Source organism: Rhineura floridana, chromosome 16 (assembly GCF_030035675.1).
Source record: "Rhineura floridana isolate rRhiFlo1 chromosome 16, rRhiFlo1.hap2, whole genome shotgun sequence".
Classification (NCBI taxonomy): domain Eukaryota; kingdom Metazoa; phylum Chordata; class Lepidosauria; order Squamata; family Rhineuridae; genus Rhineura; species Rhineura floridana.
The window spans coordinates 5790937-5809397 of record NC_084495.1 but is presented as its reverse complement, the minus strand read 5'-3'; the positions used below and the strand labels follow the sequence as shown (position 1 = coordinate 5809397).

The window sequence follows — 18461 nt, the reverse complement described above, 5'->3', positions numbered from 1 at the left end:
ATCACAAACCAGACAAGAGAGTAATCAACCAACCACACAGAAACTTTGTACAGAAAGTGTTTTGTTTTCACCATTTGTAGAAAAATTACAGTTCCTGAGAGAGCCAATGTGGTGTGGTGGTTAAGGTGTTGGACTACGACACACAGCCATGAAGCTCACTGGGTGACCTTGGGCCAGTCACTGCCTCTCAGCCTCAGAGGGAGGCAATGGTAAACCACCTCTGAATACCGCTTACCATGAAAACCCTATTCGTAGGGTTGCCATAAGTTGGGATCGACTGGAAGGCAGTCCATTTCCATTTTTACAGTTCCTGAATAGATGATTATCTGGGCATAGTGACAATCAGCGGTTGAGTCAGCAGTGAGTCAGATCAGATGAAGAGGGAAGGGCAGTCAGATGCCCTGTCCAAGCTGCCCTCATCAAGTCTTCCTCTCACTGAAAAGAGACTGTTTTAACTTTCTTTGCCACAATGGTGGCAAATGCTGTTTAAATGAACAGCATTTGCCAGAGGTGCTCTCCTGGGCAACAGTGCCCACAATGGACACTATTGTTGATGGAATATGCTCCCCTCCTGTCTAGTTCCCTGCTCAGCAACAAAATATGCTGGGTAAGATTGGATCAGAGAACAAACTTATTGGGCTCTATAATCCACCCATTCACTTTGTCTCATTGGTTTCAATGGAAGAGAGCCTCAGTTTATCCACAGGATTCTTGTGAAACACATTGTATCATGTACGCCACACTGAGCTCCTATGGAGGAAAAGGCAGAAAATAATAATTTTCATGGCCTTTGCCTTACTACCAGGCAGCCTAGTATGAAGTCTATCATATTTTGACTTAAACAAAAGAGTGATTTGGCACAGGTTTTTTTGCTGGTTTTAAGCAGTTAGGAATTAGTTAATGTGCATTTAGAAATGCTCAGAAGTTATATGGCTGAACTGACTCTTATTAGACCTTATCAGACCCTTATTAGACCTGCTCTGTTAACTAGATGTGTCTTCTGGTATTAAGATGGAAAGTGCTATCATAGTTTAGAGACTGATAATTGCAGAAACAACATTTTTGGGCAACAGCCTGCTTTCACCATAAGAATTATCTTCCTGGTTTAAATTTCCTATGTTAAATAATGCTTCCCTTACTGCAAAGATGCACCATGAACATAATTACAATCCTGTCATGGGGTATCTTTTCACCACCGCCATGGAGGAGATCCAAAGAATAAGTCAGGGTGTGTTCCAGGACTTACAAAGTGTCACAGACTAACCATACATTGGTGCCCAATAGCATAGCCCAGGTATGGGCGGTCCTCAGGCTTGTAGAATCTAATTTGTTTTTTTCTAGAGCCCATGAGGTCCACCAACTGGAGTCAGATGGAAAAAAGTGCTTTGGAAAAGCAGAGCCAAATATATTCCACACTGTGCAAATAATACGCTGGCATATATACAACCAAAGGAACATCTGAGTCCTGACCCCCCTAATTTAGATTTTTTGTGTGCTAGTGCTAGAAAATTTGAAGGAAGAATACTTTCTGACCTACTGCAAATCATTAGAGCTCACTCTTTCTTCTGCCTGCTCTTGGCATAGTCCATCAATCACCGCTTAGGTTATAATGGTTAAGTCTTATCTTTTGTATTTGGTTCACCATCTGTAAACTGGGAATAGGGACAACTTTCCCCCACAGCATTGTTGAAAATGGAAATGGCCTGCCTTCAAGTCGATCCCGACTTATGGCGACCCTATGAATAATAAGTGGTATTCAGAGGTGGTTTACCATTGCCTCCCTCTGAGGCTAGTCCTCCTCAGCTTGCCACAGCTGCACAAGCCAGCCCCTTCCTTGTCTGCAACTGCCAGCTGGGGGACAACTGGGCTCCTTGGGACTCTGCAGCTTGCCCACGGCTGCACAGATGGCAGGGCACGTAACCCCTGAGCCACTCACTGTGGGGGGTGATCTTTAGCTGGCCCTTGATGCCCAGGAGACACGAGTGGGGATTTGAACTCACACTGTTATGAGGCTTCAAAAGGTACTTAATGTACATTTAAGCTCACAAACTGAAAGGCAATATTTAGGACACAATCCAACTGCTTTTTACGCTGGGCTGAGGGGAGATGGATATGGATCCCAGCTCAGCCAGGCTACACTAACAGAAGTCCATCAACCTGCTCAGCCATGGTGGAGCTGGGACCCAGCCTGCTCAGCCAGGGGTCCACTGGGGAAGCCCAGCCCCACATAAGGGAAGCCGTCAGAAGGCCCGAAAAAACAGCATGTCAGGGGAGGGGCTGGGGGGGGGACTTAGGCTACATCCAACTCGTGTTCGGAGCACTCTTGCAGGTGCTGAATCGGGCAAAAACTATGCCAGGGAAAAGGTCAGTGTAAGAAAACAATTCAACAGAAGTTAATGGAGAGTGCTTACTCCCCGGTAGGGGTATCTGTGAGAGCCGGCTTTTATTTTCCAGTCGCTGTGTGCAGCTCCTCCCTGAGCCAGTGTTCAGCTGGCCCGGAGGCTTCCGAACAGCAATTGGATGCCACGGACCTTCCCACCAGCTCTTCTTGTGCCGGCTTCCCCTGTGTTAGATTGCTCTGTTAGCGAGAAAAAACATATGCAGCACAGGCCTGGGCTTGTTTACTCAGCAGTAAGTCCCATTAGGGTTCATTGGGCTTCTTTCTAGCCAAGAGTGTGTGGGACTACAGCCTGCAAAATTTGTGGCAAACTGTGAGCGTGGTAGGGTGTCTTTTTTATTATTATTATTACCTTTATATCCTGCCTTTCCTCCAAGCAGCTCCAAGTGGCTGTCCCCTTCTCAATTTATCCTCAGGACCTGTGAGGTAGGTTAGGCTGAAACAGTGACTGGCCTGAGGTCACCCAGGGAGCTTTGTGGGGATTTGAGCCCTTCATCTCCCCAGACCTAGTCCTACACTAATCTAACTGCTACACCAGAGTGGCTCATCACAGGCCAATTCTTTGCAAATATTTGTGACGTTTCAGTTCCTAGAAGGATAGCCATGTTAGTCTCATGTAGCAAAACAAAAATCTTGCAGCACCTTCAAGAAATGTATCCTGGCACAAAAATGCAGGCCACAATATATTTGCTTTGAAAGATGGTATCCTACCTATTTATTCATTCCTCTTTCATATTCTGCTTGGGATGCCATGGCTCTGTGGCACAGCATCTGCTTTGCATGCAGAAGGTCCCAGATTCAGTCCCTGGTTCCCTAAGTAGGGCTGGGAGAGCAGCTGCCAGTCAAGGTAGGCAGTCCTGACCCAGATGGACCAATGGCCTGCCATAGTATAAGGCAGCTTCCTGTGCTCCTGGCAGTATATAGCTGTATTGGTTGTCCTCCATTTGGGAAAGAGAAAAGACAGGAGAGAGTGCCGATTCAGGGTCAAATAGGCCCCTGCAGCGAATAAGACCAGAGGCGCGGGGACAGAAACATGTAACCTAACCTCCCGCGCGATGACGTCATGGGCGGCACGACATGATGTCAGCTGACGGCAGCCCCACCTCCGGCCAATCGGGAGCGGCGGCGAAGCGGTGATGACGCAAACGACCCTAGCAACAGCAGCAGCCGCGCTCGGGCCAATGGAAAAAAAGAAGCGGGCTGCCGGGAGCCAATGGGGCTCTGCGGAGCGGGCGAGGGAAGGCGGCAGGAGGCTGGTCTCTCCCTCATCCTTTCGCCGACAAGATGGCGGCGGCGTTGGGGCTGGTGGCGCCAACGGCTTTGTTTCCCTCCACTGCCTGAAGCCCGGCTTTCACCAGCCCGGCCGCGAGGGGCAGCGGCGGAGACATGACCGCGGAGCCTGTGAGGTAACGCGGCGGCGGCGGCGCGGACGAATCGCCCTTCCCCCCCAGTCAGAGGGATCTGAGAGGAGGCGGAGGCGGCGCCACTAAAGGGGGGGGAGAGAGGGAGAAGCGGCCCCCGCGGCCGGCGATGGAGGGTGTGTGTGGACGCTTTGCTGAGGCGGCGAAGGAGGTTCACCTCAGGGGCGCTCGTTTTTTCAGCGGCGCCCGGGGGGGGGGAGAAGGGCCGGGTCTTCCTCCCCTCCTTTCTGCGCATGCCCAGTGGGAGGCGAGTGTCTCTTTATCCCCCCCCCGGTCCCTGTTCATCGGCGCCCCCTCCAGAGAGGTACCATTTGCCTCCCGCCGCGGACGAGGGGGAGGGGCGCTCTACCCCCCACCGCCACCCCGCTCTGTCATCCGGGAGAAAATGTTTTTCTTGCTTCCTCCCTTCTCTCCTCCACCCTTCTCCGCCATCGGCACTTGATTAGGGCCGCCCACACCCGCGTGTAATGCTGTTCGCACGACCCCTGAGTGGCGCGTCACTTATCCAAAGCAGACCTGGAGCGTCTGACTTCCGCTTATGCCCAGGACGGAGTCCGGGGAGGGGGCGTGGCTTGAGCTCTTTAGTCAGGTGCGGATGGGTCGCCCTGGGACATGTTTTGCTAGGCAGTATTGGTGCACCCTTTTAAGCGGGGATGCGGCATAGGAAGATCTTACACCGCGTCACACCGCTGGCCCATCTGGCTCAGTTTGTTTACAGCGGCTGACAGCAGCTCTTCAGGATTTCAGGCGGATCAGGTGCCAAGGATTGGATTTGGGACTCTACCACAGCCCTTCCCCATGCATAGGAGTAGCCTTATGCTGTACTGAATCAGACCACTGGTCCATCTCGCTCGGTATTATCTCTACACCGACTGGCAATGGCTCTTTAGAGTTTCAGGCAAGAATCTTTCCCAGTCCTACCTGGAGCTGCAGGAGATTGATTCTTTGCTCTCCTGTATGCAGAGCAGCTGTTCTGCTACTGATCTATGGGCCTCTCCCCAAAAAAGTTTCTGGCAGAGCAAATGAATGGGATTATGGACTCTGGTCTGTCCAAGCCAACATGGTAAATGGTCAGGGATGATGGCAATTATAGCTCAACAACATCTGGAGGGCAACAGGTTTCCCATCCCTGCTTTTAAGGATGCTTTGGGAAGGGTAACTGAGAGAGTGTCCAGCTGTAATACTGTGTATGCCTATCTGGTTTCATTGAACACAGTGGGACTTACCTCTTAGTAAATGCAGGGGATGGGATGGGGCAGTTAGGCACGGGGTTGATTCCTAGACCCTGGACCTTGCATTGTTTCTTGTCCAGCAACTAGGGGCATGACCCTGGCTTTTAAATGGGACTCTTAAGTTGATGTGTCATGTGCACACTGAACTAGAATGTAAGTTGTTACTGTGGAATGTTTCTCCTCTTTATTGCACATGAGGGTGTTTTTTTAAGTCCCTTTTCTCCTTGATGCTGCTGCTGGTTTAATCTCTGTGTAACTTTGGAATGAGGACATAGGTGCCAGGGAAGAGAGTGAGCCTTTGTTTTATACCACCAGTGGATTCTTTTGGTGATTATAAACTCCCAACCAATCCTTCTACAGGAGGTTCCTTTCAGAACATCTGCTCTCCTAAACTGGCAATCGGTTTTGTTGCAAAGGTAAAAACCAAACAAACCTTGCCTGGGAAATCTGATAGTAAAACACAGTCCACTAATCTTGTGAATGTTTAAAACACTTAATGGGAAAAAAGAAAAGGTCTCAGGAAGCTTAATGAACATTTTCTGGAGACATTATTTTGACCAAAATAAAATGTGAAACTGCTAGCTTAAATTGCTTCCATATGTCAGTGGCTCTTCACCCATAATGGATGGATGAACCCATGGAGAGCAGTGGTAACCCTCAACACACTACAAATATAGTCCAGGAAAATTAAAAGCATAAACAAAGATTGCAGCTTATTTTAATCATAAGAGAATAAAACTCCACAGCTTTATATTCTGTAGTATTTCACCTACACCTATTGAAGTATTAAAGTTTGGCTTCTCAGAAGTAGGGATGTATGCATATGGTAAAATGGAGTAATATACCATCAGATGTTGGTTTGCAAGAGACCCAAAGTGAAATTGGCCAGCAATCCCCAAGTCATGTATACTTCGTTATACTGAGTGGTTCATTAATTTCAATGGGTCTACTCAGAGTAGGAATTAGTTGAATACAGCTCACCATGTTCTTCTGTGAGAGCCAACATGGTGTGTTGAGGTTTGAGCATTGGACTAAGACTGGGGAGGCATAGTTTCAAATTCTCACTCTGCCATGACGCTCACTGAAAGGCTTTGCATCAGTTACTTGCTCTCAGGCTGACTGCAGAGTAGTTTTGAAGATAAGATGAGGCAGGTGGGGGAGATCTATGAAAGCCATCCTGAGATTCTCAAAGGACAGGTTAGATAATAAAATAAATGTATATGTTGTTGATAGGTATAGTCTGTTGCTTTGAAGGTTCTGAGTTAAATGGGTTGTACTTCCAGTGTTAAGATTGCAGCTGTAAACTATGAAAAGGTAGGTACTGTACTTTTGTGAAGGGTCATAGCTCTGTGGTAGAGGACATAATTTGTGTGCAGGAGATCCCAGGTTCAGTCTCCAGGTAAAGCTGGGAAAGATTCCTACTTGAAACCCAACAGACAATGATTGATTGATTGATTTTTATTTACGGTTATAGACCAAACTGAATAGACAATGTAGGGCTAGATAGACCAATAAAGCAGCTTTCTGTGTACCCACAATATTTATTTATTTATTAAAATTCTAGCCTGACTTTCCTCCCAGAAGGATCCCAGGGTGGCAAGTGATATTGATACAGGTATTGTGATATCAGATGCATTTATTGTGTAGACATGCAGTTGTAGTCGTTTGAGCTTTGACTTCCATCCTGATGAAGTTTTATTAATTTCATTTTTATCCCACCCTTCACTGTCAGGTGATTCCAGGACGGGTTCAGTAATACCAAGAAATAAAACATGATATGCAATAAACCAATACACATCAACAATAAAACAGCATATAATGAAACATTAATACTCCATCAGCTCCTTCTTGATTTTAAAACAACTGGCCTACATTATTATCATTATTATCTACCCTTCACCAGTAGGTCCCAGGGCAGGTCACAATGATATAAAATACATTATTAAAAACAGGTTAGAAAAATTAAAATAAATTACATTCACAGCTAGAGAGTGTCCTAAAAGGATATCTCTCAAGTGTCAAAGGCCAGGGTGACGAGGTGCGTCTTCCCTCTCCCCATCAAAAGCTTGGAAGACTAGGTGTTCCTTTAGCTGTTGACTGAAACTAAACAGTGGAAGTGCCAACTGTCTCAAAGAACAGGGCATTCCACAGTCAGGGTGCAGCTACCAAGAAGGCCTTTTCTTAAGTTGAGAAACCTAGAGATGCTTGCTTGTGCCACAACTGCTTGCAAATTTCATTCTAAGCTTTAAAAGGAAACAAGCAATTTTATGCTCTTGTCCAAAGTTTAATTTTCCAGAACTTCTAGAAGTTTGGGGCTTGAGTATTGCTTTCACTATCTTGATGGGATAAAGATTAATTTCTCTTCCTTCCCCCCTTCCCCATTGTGCAACAGCTTGATGTGGGTTTGCTGTACATACATGAAGAAATTGCAGCAGACTCCAGTTAAGGTGCCCCCCTTCCAATATGGGTCTGGATAGAGGAGAAATTAGAAGTTGAGTGGCTTCCTTTGTGGGAATGGTTTTTAACCTACTGCATTCACTTGTTACTGTTGTATTTGTGCTTCCAAACCAGTCATGTCAAAATGTCAAGACATCATGGCTCAGGTTGGCCCAAACAATAACAGCTTGGTAATTGCCCTTGTTTCAGCTTACACTGGTTTTTCATAATCAACATCAGTGTTCTTTGGAAACAGTGGTTTCTAAATTTTGTTTATTTGAAAAATATGTAAGTAAATTGCACGTGTTGAATATAAATGTTTGTTCCCATGATGGCTAACAGTAGTAAAAAAAGGATACTAGTTAATAATATTTTAAAAATGAAATGAAATAAATAATACAAATTAATACAGTAAATTCAAACAGCAAACTAAAGTATCATTCAAATAAATAGAAAAAACCAAACTGCTTCAAATTTTAAAACCCTTCACATTAGTAGTATTTGAACGCCTGCAATAACAGAGTTGTTTTTGCCTGGCATCTAATTGATGATAATGAGGTCTCTAGACGGACCTCCTTTGGAATGGTATTGTAAAGTTGAGGAGCTGCCACAGCAAAGGCTTTCTCTTTGGTTGCCGCCACCACACTTCAACTGGCAGAGGAACCTGGAGAATGGCCTCAGATGACTATCTCAGTGGAGGAATAGATTGACATGAAAGAAGGTAGTCTAAGAAACATCTAGGTTGCCTGGTTGTCAACTCACAATTCCTAAATTTCATTCAGACCATCATCTTGTTTTCATCATCAGTAACTTTCAGGTCCTTGAAATCTAGCAGGTTAAAACGTCTTCCGCTCTTTCCAGTTAAATGTTTGGGTAAAATAAGCACATCATTTTGCCACATTGAGCCAAAGTAAATAGCAGGCATGGAGGACTGATCTGGATTGGGACGCTGCTGGAGGGGATGAGTAGAGTAGTATGCTCTAGCACTTTGCACTCTTACTGCAGAGCTGATCTGGATCACACATCCCTCCCCTGGCATGGCTGCTATATACTTCGGGGGGGAAACAGTGACACAGTTGCTAATTTGCATGTATTATGTCATGTCTGGGTTGTTGTTGTTATAATATGCCTCCAAGTCGATTACGACTTATGGCAACCCTATGAATCAATGACCTCCAATAGCATCTGTTATAAACCATCCTGTTCAGATCTTGTAAGTTCAGGTCTGTGGCTTCCTTTATGGAATCAATCCATCCCTTGTTTGGCCTTCCTCTTTTTCTACCCCCTTCTGTTTTTTCCAGCATTATTGTCTTTTCTAGTGAATCATGTCTTCTCATTAGGTGTCCATAGTGTGATAACCTCAGTTTCATCGTTTTAGCTACTAGTGATAGTTCTGGTTTAATTTGTTCTAACACCCAATTATTTGTCTTTTTTGCGGTCCGTGTTATGTGCAAATCTCTCCTCCAACATCACATTTCAAATGAGTTGATTTTTCTCTTACCAACTTTATTCACTGTCCAACTTGCACATCCATACGTAAAGATCGAGAATCCCATGGTCTGAATGATCCTGACTTTAGTGTTCAGTGATAAATCTTTGCATTTGAGGACCTTTTCTAGTTCTCTCATAGCTACCCTCGCCAGTCCTATCCTTCTTCTAATTTCTTGACTATTTTCTCTATTCTGGTTAATGACTGTGCCAAAGTATTGATAATCCTTCACAAGTTCAATGTCCTCGTTCTCAACTTTAAAGTTACAGAAATCTTCTATTGTCATTACTTTACTCGTCTTGACGATCAGTTGTAATGTTTTTGTGCTTTCCTCTTTAACTTTCATCGGCATTTGTTTCAAATCATTACTGGTTTCTGCTAGTAGTATGGTATTGTCTGCATATCTTAAATTATTTATGTTTCTCCCTCCAGTTTTCACACCTCCTTCATCTTGGTCCAATCCTGCTTTCCGTATGATATGTTCTGCGTATAGATTAAATAAATAGGATGATAAAATACACCCCCTGTCTCACACCCTTTCTGATTGGGAACCAATTGATTTCTCCATACAGTAGGGCCCCGCTCTTCGGTGTTCCGCTTCTTGGCGTTCCACTAATATGGCGGTTTTCAATTAAAGGAGGGCCCCATTCATACGGCACTTGTGCTTTTTTGGTGTTTTTCAGGCGTTGGGCACCATTTTGTTGGTGTTCCACTTTTTGGTGTTTTTTGCTTTTCGGTGGGGGTCTGGAACCTAACCCACCATATGAGTGGGGCCCTACTGTATTCTGTCCTTATAGTAGCCTCTTGTCCAGAGTATAGGTTGAGCATCAGAACAATCAGATGCTGTGACGCCCCCATTTCTTTTAAAACATTCCATAGTTTTTCATGATCTACACAGTCAAAGGCTTTGCTGTAATCTATAAAGCACAGGGTGATTTTCTACTGAAATTCCTTGCTTCATTCCATTATCCAATATATGTTTGCGATATGATCTCTGGTATCTCTTCCCTTTCTAAATCCAGCTTGGACATCTGGCACTTCTCTCTCCATATGTGGTAAGAGCCTTTGTTGTAGAATCTTCAACATTACTTGCCTGGGATATTAAGGCAATAGTTCGATAATTACTGCATTCCCTGGGATCCCCTTTCTTTGGAACTGGGATGTATATTGAACGTTTCCAGTCTGTGGGCCATTGTTTTCTTTTTCATATTTGTTGACAAATTTTTGTCAAAATTTGGACAGATTCAGTCTCAGTAGCTTGTAGCAAAGATCCTCCGTGGCACAGAGTGGTAAGCGGTGGTAACGCAGCCGAAGCTCTGCTCATGGCCGGAGTTCAATTCCAACAGAAGGAGGAAGTCGAATCTTTGGTAAAAGGGGTCGAGGTCCACTCAGCCTTCCATCCATCTGTGGTCGGTAAAATGAGTGGTAAACAAAGGCCGGGGAAGGAATTGGCAAATCCACCCCATATATACGGTCTGCCTAGTAAACGTTGCAAGACGTCACCCTAAGAGTTGGAAAGGACTCGCACTACAAGTGCGGGGACACCTTTACCTTTTTAGCTTGTAGCAACTCTGTTGGCATGCCATCTGTTCCTGGTGATTTGTTTCTTCCAAGTATTTTCAGAGCAGCTTTCACCTCACATTCTATAATTTCTGGTTCTTCATCATACAGTTCCTTCAAGAATGAATCTGTCATCCTTGCATCTCTTTTATAGAGTTTTTCAGTGTATTGCTTCCATCTTCCTTTTATTTTATCTCAGTCAGTCAGCGTGTTCCCTTGTTGATTATTCAAGATCCCTACTCTTGGTTTAAATTTCCCTTTCATTTCTCTAATTTTTTGGAATAGGACTCTTGGTTTTCCCTTTTTGTTGTCCTCTTCTATTTCTATACAATAACTATTGTAATAGTTCTTTGTCCCTACATATTAGATGTTGTATTATTGCATTTAGGGTCTGACTGTGTTTCTGTCTCCTTTTGCTTTCTTCTCTCTTTAACCGTTTTAAGAGTTTCTTCAGTCATCCATTGAGGCCTTTCTCTCTAACTAGAGGTATTGTCTTTTTGCATTCTTCCCTGATAAGGTCTCTGACTTCAATCCATGGTTCTTCTGGTTCTCTGTCAACTAAGTTTAAAGCCTTAAATCTCTTCCTTGTTTGATCTTTATATTCTTCTGGGATGTTATTTAAATTGTATTTTGGCATTATGATTGCTTTGTTCTTCTTCTTTAGCTTCACTCTGATTTTTGATATGACCAGTTCATGATCTGTACCGCAGTCTGCTCCTGGTCTTGTTTTTGCAGAAAGTATGGAACTTCTCCATCTTCTGCTACCAATTATATAATCAATGTGATCCGTATATTTACCATTTGGTGATGTCCCTGAGTACAGTTGTCTTTTCGGTTGCTCAAACAATGTGTTTGCAAGAAACATTATTATAAGTCTTTCTCCTGCTTCACTTCTATCTCCTGATCCCCATTTCCCCACAATTCCTAGTTTTTCTGTGTTCCCTACTTTTGCATTCCAGTCCCCATCAGCAAATCTTGTTTTGGTGTGTGATCAATTTCTTCCTGTACTTCTGTGTAAAATCTTTCCAATTCCTCTTCTTCTGTGTTTGCCATTGGAGCATAGACTTGGATGATGGTTATGTTAATAGGTTTCCCGTTAAATCTCATTGATATAACTTGCTCATACTTTGCGTAAATAGCTCCTAATTGCTTTTGCTGCATCACTTTACTATTAAAGCAATCCCGTTTCTTCTTAATTTCTCATTTCCTGCATAAAATATTTTGTAGATGTCTGATTGAAAATGTCCTATTCCCATCCATTTTAATTCACTCACACCAAGTATAATAATGTTAATGTGTTCCTTTCCTTGCTTAACAATTTCTAACTTCCCCTGGTTCTTGCTTCTCACATTCCATGTTCCTATTGTGTGCGTCGTACAACTCCGGACTCTCCTTTTGCATCTGTGTGCATCAGCCTCTGGGCTTCCTTTCGGCTTTGACCCAGCTGTGTCATTAGTCACAGCTCTGCTTGTACTTGTCCATTGTTCTTCCCCAGTAGCTTGGTGAGTGCCTTCTTTCAGCACTATCTTTCAGCACTATCTCATCTTGCATTTTGGATAGTCTATTCATAGGGTTTTCATGGTAAGAGGTATTCAGAGGTGGTTTGCCATTGTCTTCCTCTGAGTCTGGATGCATCTTAGTCTGGTGTCTCAGCTTTGACCATTCTGCCTTGGGTGCCCCTGCTAGGAATCTAGCCTTTTGGTCTAGACTCCTGACTGCATTACTCTCAAACCCCCTCAACCATGTTAAGGTGTGCATCCTAGAGGCGGCATGCAGGGCTGTGGAGTCGGAGTCGGAAGCAATTTCGGGTGGAGTCGGAGTTGGTAGAAATGTACCAACTCCGGCTTCAAAATAAAATTAATAATTTATTTTTTTTGTTTTAATGTATTTTAAGGTCTTTTTATGATGTCTTAAAGTGCTTTTAGCATTTCTGTTTGCCGCCCTGGGCTCCTGTTGGGAGGAAGGGTGGGATATAAATCAAATAATAAATAAATAAAATAAATAATGTACGTTTGCAATTTATGAAGGAGTTGGACATTAGAAAAATAGAGGAGTCGGAGTCGAAGGTTTGACGTACCGACTCCACAGCCCTGGGGGCATGTCTAGTTTGGCCCTTTGGAATTCCATTTCCAGTATGCAAATTTGCATGCTAAACATGCAGCATAGTTTTTTGTAGCCTGTATCACAAGTAATGGTATGCAAATCATTGTTCAGGAACAAATGATACAAGCTGTAAATATACACAATGTTTGGTAACGTTTGCCTATGTTCAAAGTGTGTGATGTAGTTTCCAAGGTGTGATGCTAAGGCTTCCACAATGTACCTATTACAAATAGGCTAGGAGCAGGAGTCTGTTGGGCATAGGTTCTTGACGAAATGGAAAAGGGGGGGGGGAAGAGAAAATTGATATAAAAACAAGTCATGGATTTTGGTTAGGTATTTACTATATTTTTTGCTAAGAATGGTAAGCATCTATGTAACAGGCCTTAGAAAGGAAGGACTAGGAGCCAAGGAAGTGGTGTGCTAAAGGCTGGGATAGTATGTGACCCAGAGAAATGAGTGGAAGTGGAAATGCCAGGGCCAAGAGCTGCAGAGATAAGGGAGGCTGAAGTTCATGCGCGGATTAGAAATATACAGCTAAATCTTTGGCTGCAAGCTTCTAACAGGAATCTGTCCTCACAAGATTTTGAATGTTATAATGGCTAATGCTGTATCTTTTTCTTATCATGTATATAATGTATCTTTTTCTTATCATGCATATGGTATGGGTATGTGTTCTGAAGAAGAAGAATCAATGATTTTGCGATTAGTGTCTTCACTTTTTATTAAAAGGTAAAGGTGTCCCCGCACTTAAGTGCGAGTTTCTGACTCTTAGGGTGGCGTCTTGTGATGTTTACTGGGCAGACCGTATATATGGGGTGGGATGGCCAGTTCCTTCCCCAGCCTTTCTATTATTTTTTTCACTTTTTATTAGACTTTGGTAAAAAAAAAAGGAGTACTGTTTCTGTAATGAATGTCAGACACTGACTTTGTTATTTCTTTGTCAGCTTTCATCCTGCCCTTTCTCCCAAGATGTTCAGAGAGTGTTTTAACCTTGCAACACTATGATGGCTGAGAGATAGTGACTTGCCCAAGGCTGCTTTCAGAAATGAGAGGGAGCTTGACTTTTGTTGTTCTGAAATGTACTTTAGCAACTGAAACAGTATGGTTCTGTTGCTAATCTCATGGCGTAAACTGGAGGAACTGACATAGGTTAGAGGTCTAGGTCTCCCTTCACACCATTGTATTTATGTGAGTCTATAACCAAGTTACTTATTCTATAAAAACTGTACAATGACAAAAACAGCACTAATAAATCAAGAACTCTTTTTAAAATGACTTTCTTTAATAACAAAAAGCAAGGAGGAGTACAGGAGGAAGATAAATAAAAATGAAAGATTCCAGGAGGAGGAGAGTAGGGTGCTGAGACGGAGTGAACTATGCCTTCATTCCCCCTCTTCAACTCTCAGCTGAAGCACACTGACTTGTCTCTGGGTCCTAGGGGCACTCTGAGATGCAGAGCAAGCCTCTTGCCCCCGTTTTCTATGAGGCGGGAGCGGCTTGTTTTCTGTCTTTTTCCAGTTCCAAGGTTCCCTCTAACCTTGTGCTGTGTTTGAGATGTAGCACGTGGGAGGTTGGTCCTGCTGATAACAATTTTTTCGTTGGTTAGCAAGACCAGACAAACAATTTTGATACTTAGTTAAATATCAATGTGAAGGCTTTGTACAAGGCTTTCGCCAACTACTATTTAGGTGACTAAATAACGCAAACACAACTGAAGAAGGCTGTTACGCTCATGACCTGCCTGTGGCCTAACCGTAGGCATCTGGTTGCTCAGTGTAGAAACAGAATGCTGGAATAGGTGGGGCTTTGGTCAGATCTAGCAAGACTTTTAGGTTCTTAAGACTGGCTGATATTTGGTGAAGAGACTGGATGGAGGTTGCTTTAAGTTGTTGAAATCAAATACCTAGTATAACTGAAACTTGGTGGGATGACTCCCATGACTGGAATACAGCAATTGAAGGATACAACTTGTTCAAAAAGAACAGAAGGAGAGTCGCGCTATATGTTAAAAATATATATCCCTGCACAGAAATACAGGAAGATGAGCTTGGCAGCTCCACCGAGAGTATCTGGATTAAAATTAATGGGGCAAGTAACAAAAAGAATGTGGTGCTTGGAGTCTACTACCGACCACCCAATCAAAGAGAAGACGAGAATGTAACTTTTGAAAAACAAATGACCAATGTTTCAAGGAGGCATAATGTAGTAGTGATGGGGGACTTCAATTATCCCGATATCTGCTGGGAGACAAATTCTGCCAAACACGGCCCCTCCAAGAAATTTCTGACTTGTGTTGTAGATCACTTTCTCCTACAAAAAGTGGAGGAAGCAACCAGAGGATCAGCTATCCTGGACTTGATTCTAACCAATAGAGATGATTTGGTAGATGAAGTGGCAGTTACGGGAACTCTGGGGGAAAGTGACCACACCATACTTGAATTCTTGCTTTTAACAGAAGCAAAAGCTAATTTTAATAAACTCAGAACAATTGTAAGTACGGTTCCATGGCAAGCGTCCCAAGATGGGTGGGAGTTTCTAAAAAAGGAAATTCTAAAAGCGCAATGGCAAGCAATTCCAACAAGGAAAAAAGGGGGGAAACAGCAGAAGAAGCCAATGTGGCTTCACAAAAAGCTTAGAGAGGACCTGAAAACAAAAAGGAGGCATACAGGAAGTGGAAAGAAGGCCAGGCCACAAAGGAAGAGTACAGGCAGGTATCACGGAATTGCAGGGGTGGCGTCAGGAAGGCTAAAGCTGAGAATGAGGTGAGGTTAGCAAGAGATGCTAAAAGCAACAAAAAAGCTTTCTTCAGGTACATCCATAGTAAAAGACAGAGAAAAGAAATGGTGGCACAACTACTCAATGAGGATGGCAAAATGATAACAGATGACAAAGAAAAGGCAGAAGTGCTCAATTCCTACTTTGGCTCAGTCTTCTCCCGGGAAACATGAAGTAGAAGGGACAGGATTGTTCCTTGAGATTGATAGACAAACAGTCAAGGAATACCTAATCACTTTGAACAAGTTTAAATCGGCAGGGCCTGGTAAACTGCATCCTAGAGTATTGAAGGAACTGGCTGAAGAACTCTCAGAACCGCTGTCTATTATCTTTGCAAAATCATGGAGTGCTGGATGACTGGAGGAGAGCAAATGTTGTCCCTATCTTCAAAAAGGGCAAAAAGGAGGAACCGGGGAACTACAGACCTGTCAGGCTAACATCAATCCCTGGAAAAGCTCTGGAGCAGATTACAAAGCAATCAGTCTGTAAGCACCTTGAAAATAATGCAGTGATTATACTAGGAGCCAACATGGATTTATGAAGAACAAACCCTGCCAAACTAATCTTAACTCATTTTTGATTGGGTAACCTCCCTTGTAGACTGTGGGAATGCTGTGGACATAATATATCTCGACTTCAGCAAAGCTTTTGACAAAGTGCCCCATGATATTCTGAATAGCAAGCTAGCTAAATGTGGGCTGGATGGAACAACCAGTAGGTGGATCCACAGTTGGCTCTAGAATTGTACTCAAAGAGTACTTATCAATGGTTCCTTCTCAAACTGGGCAGAAGAAACAAGTGGGGTACCACAGGGTTCGGTCCTGGGCCTAGTGCTCTTCAACATTTTTATTAACAACTTGCATGAGGAGGTACAGAGCATGCTTATCAAATTTGCAGATGATACAAAATTGGGGGGCACAGCTAATACCACGGAAGACAGAAACAAAATTCTTAGGGACCTTGATAGGTTGGAGCATTGGGCTGAAAACAACAGAATGAAATTCAACAGGGATAAATGCAAAGTTCTACACTTAGGAAAAAGAAACCAAATGCACAGTTATAAGATGGGAGATTTGTGGCTCAGCAATATGACATGTGAGAAGGATCTTGGAATTGTCATTGATCACAAGCTGAATATGAGCTAACAGTGCAGTGTGACTGCAAAAAAGGCAAATGCTGTATTAGGCTGCATATATAGTTTCGAAGTATAGTTTCGAAATCGCGTGAAGTATTAGTTCCCCTCTATTCAGCACTGGTTAGGCCTCATCTTGAATACTGCGTCCAATTCTGGTCTCCACACTTAAAGAAGGATGCAGACAAACTGGAACAGGTTCCAGGGAGAGCAACGAGAATGATCGGGACAGGAAACAAAGCGGTATGAGGAGAGACTGAAAGAACTGGGCATGTTTAGCCTGGAGAAGAGAAGACTGAGGGGAGCTATGGATAGCACTGTGCAAGTACTTGAAAGGTTGCCACACAGAGAAGGGCCGGGATCTTTTCTCGATCATCCCAGAGTGCAGGATATGGAATAATGGGCTCTAGTTGCAGGAAGCCAGATTTCAAGAGAACATCAGGAAAACTTCTCTCACTGTTAGAGCAATACGACAGTGGAGCCAATTACCTAGAGAGGTGGTGGGCTCTCCAACACTGGAGGCACTCAAGAGGTAGCTGAATCGCCATCTGTCAGGAATGCTTTGATTTGGATTCCTGCATTGAGCAGGGGGTTGGACTTGATGGCCTTATAGGCCCCTTCCAACTCTACTATTCTATTATTCTAGTTTTTTTCTGTTAGTGAAGAACAGTTTCTGTTTTGAGGCATGTGAGGAGATGGTTGGGTTTAGCTAAGTGGAATCTGCCTCTGGACAAGTCTAGAGCAGAGGGTCTGGGAGTGAACATTTATGGCTCTATTCAGACATCCTACGAACTATATTTTGTATTAAGCAGAGTTCAGCACTTCTCACTATGATTAAAGTTTTCAAGTGTGCAGCAGACAAACATGGTTTAGAGCTGCTTGTCTGCTTTTATAGTTACAGCCATTGCTCCATGATAGATGGAAAATCGTTTGTTTATTCAGACATGATAAATCAGTGGTTCTCAACCTTTTTTGCTCCATTCCCCCCTTTCACCGTTGTTCAGAATATAATTCCCCCCTTCCCAAGATAGTCTCTCATAGCATGTTGACGTTTCGCGAGTGACGGTGGTGTTTCTCGTGAGAGAAAAATTTCTTAGTTTATATTATAACAGAATTTCTTGGAGCACTTTCTGGTCTTTAAATAATAATTTAATTTTGCAAATGAAAATAATGCTGCATGTTCAAGAATGAATTTTAATCTGTGACATTCAATAAACTTTATTGAATGTCGCAGATTAAATTAAAAACAAACTACAATTTTACAGATTGTACATAATCTACAGGACATTACACTTTGCTGAATAGTGGTCCCAATTCCCTTCCTGGAACCCTAAAATTTCCCCCCGGGGGAGAATTCCCCCCTTGTTGAGAACCCATGTGATAAATCATAGTTAGAACAAATAATAACTTGCAAATCCATTTCAGACCATGGTTTCAGATTTTGATTTTCTGTCTTATTGCACTATGCTAAACCATAGTTTGGTGTGATGTCTGAATTGGCTGTGCAGTAAAATAGACTAGCTATTCAATGTTCTGTGCCCTGGTCTAATGACTGTATAGCTTGATAATATTTAGGATTTTTTTTCTCTATTTGGCAAGTTCTGATGAGAGTTCTGATGGTACTGTGCATTCCACCCCCAAACAATATGTTAATTCTGAGAGAGCGAACTTGCATTTGGGTTTATTTGCAGTATTTAGTCTCCAAGAGAAACTTTGCCTTCCTGTGTGAGCAGGGCCTGATGCTAGATAGTGCAGTGTGATACTTCTGAGTATTTAGAATACTAGATGCATTGACGTTATTCCCATTTTTTTCCTCGCTCAAGAAACACATATGCACATTCCTCTGATTTCTAAAAATCGCAAAATTGCATTGTAGATTGCTAAGCATCTCGCTTGGTATTGGCTATAGTGTCTG

The 18461-nt window shown here is 43.2% G+C and overlaps 1 protein-coding gene across 1 annotated transcript in view; it reads left to right on the top strand.

Moving 5' to 3' along the window:
- Positions 1–3614: 3614 nt before the first annotated feature.
- The window catches only part of ATRX (ATRX chromatin remodeler), a 163982-nt gene continuing 149135 nt past the window's right edge, over positions 3615–18461 (top strand). The window contains exon 1 of the mRNA XM_061598106.1: positions 3615–3804. Within this exon, the coding sequence (XP_061454090.1) occupies positions 3785–3804 (20 nt within the window). The 5' untranslated portion in view covers positions 3615–3784. The remainder of the gene's footprint in view (positions 3805–18461) is intronic.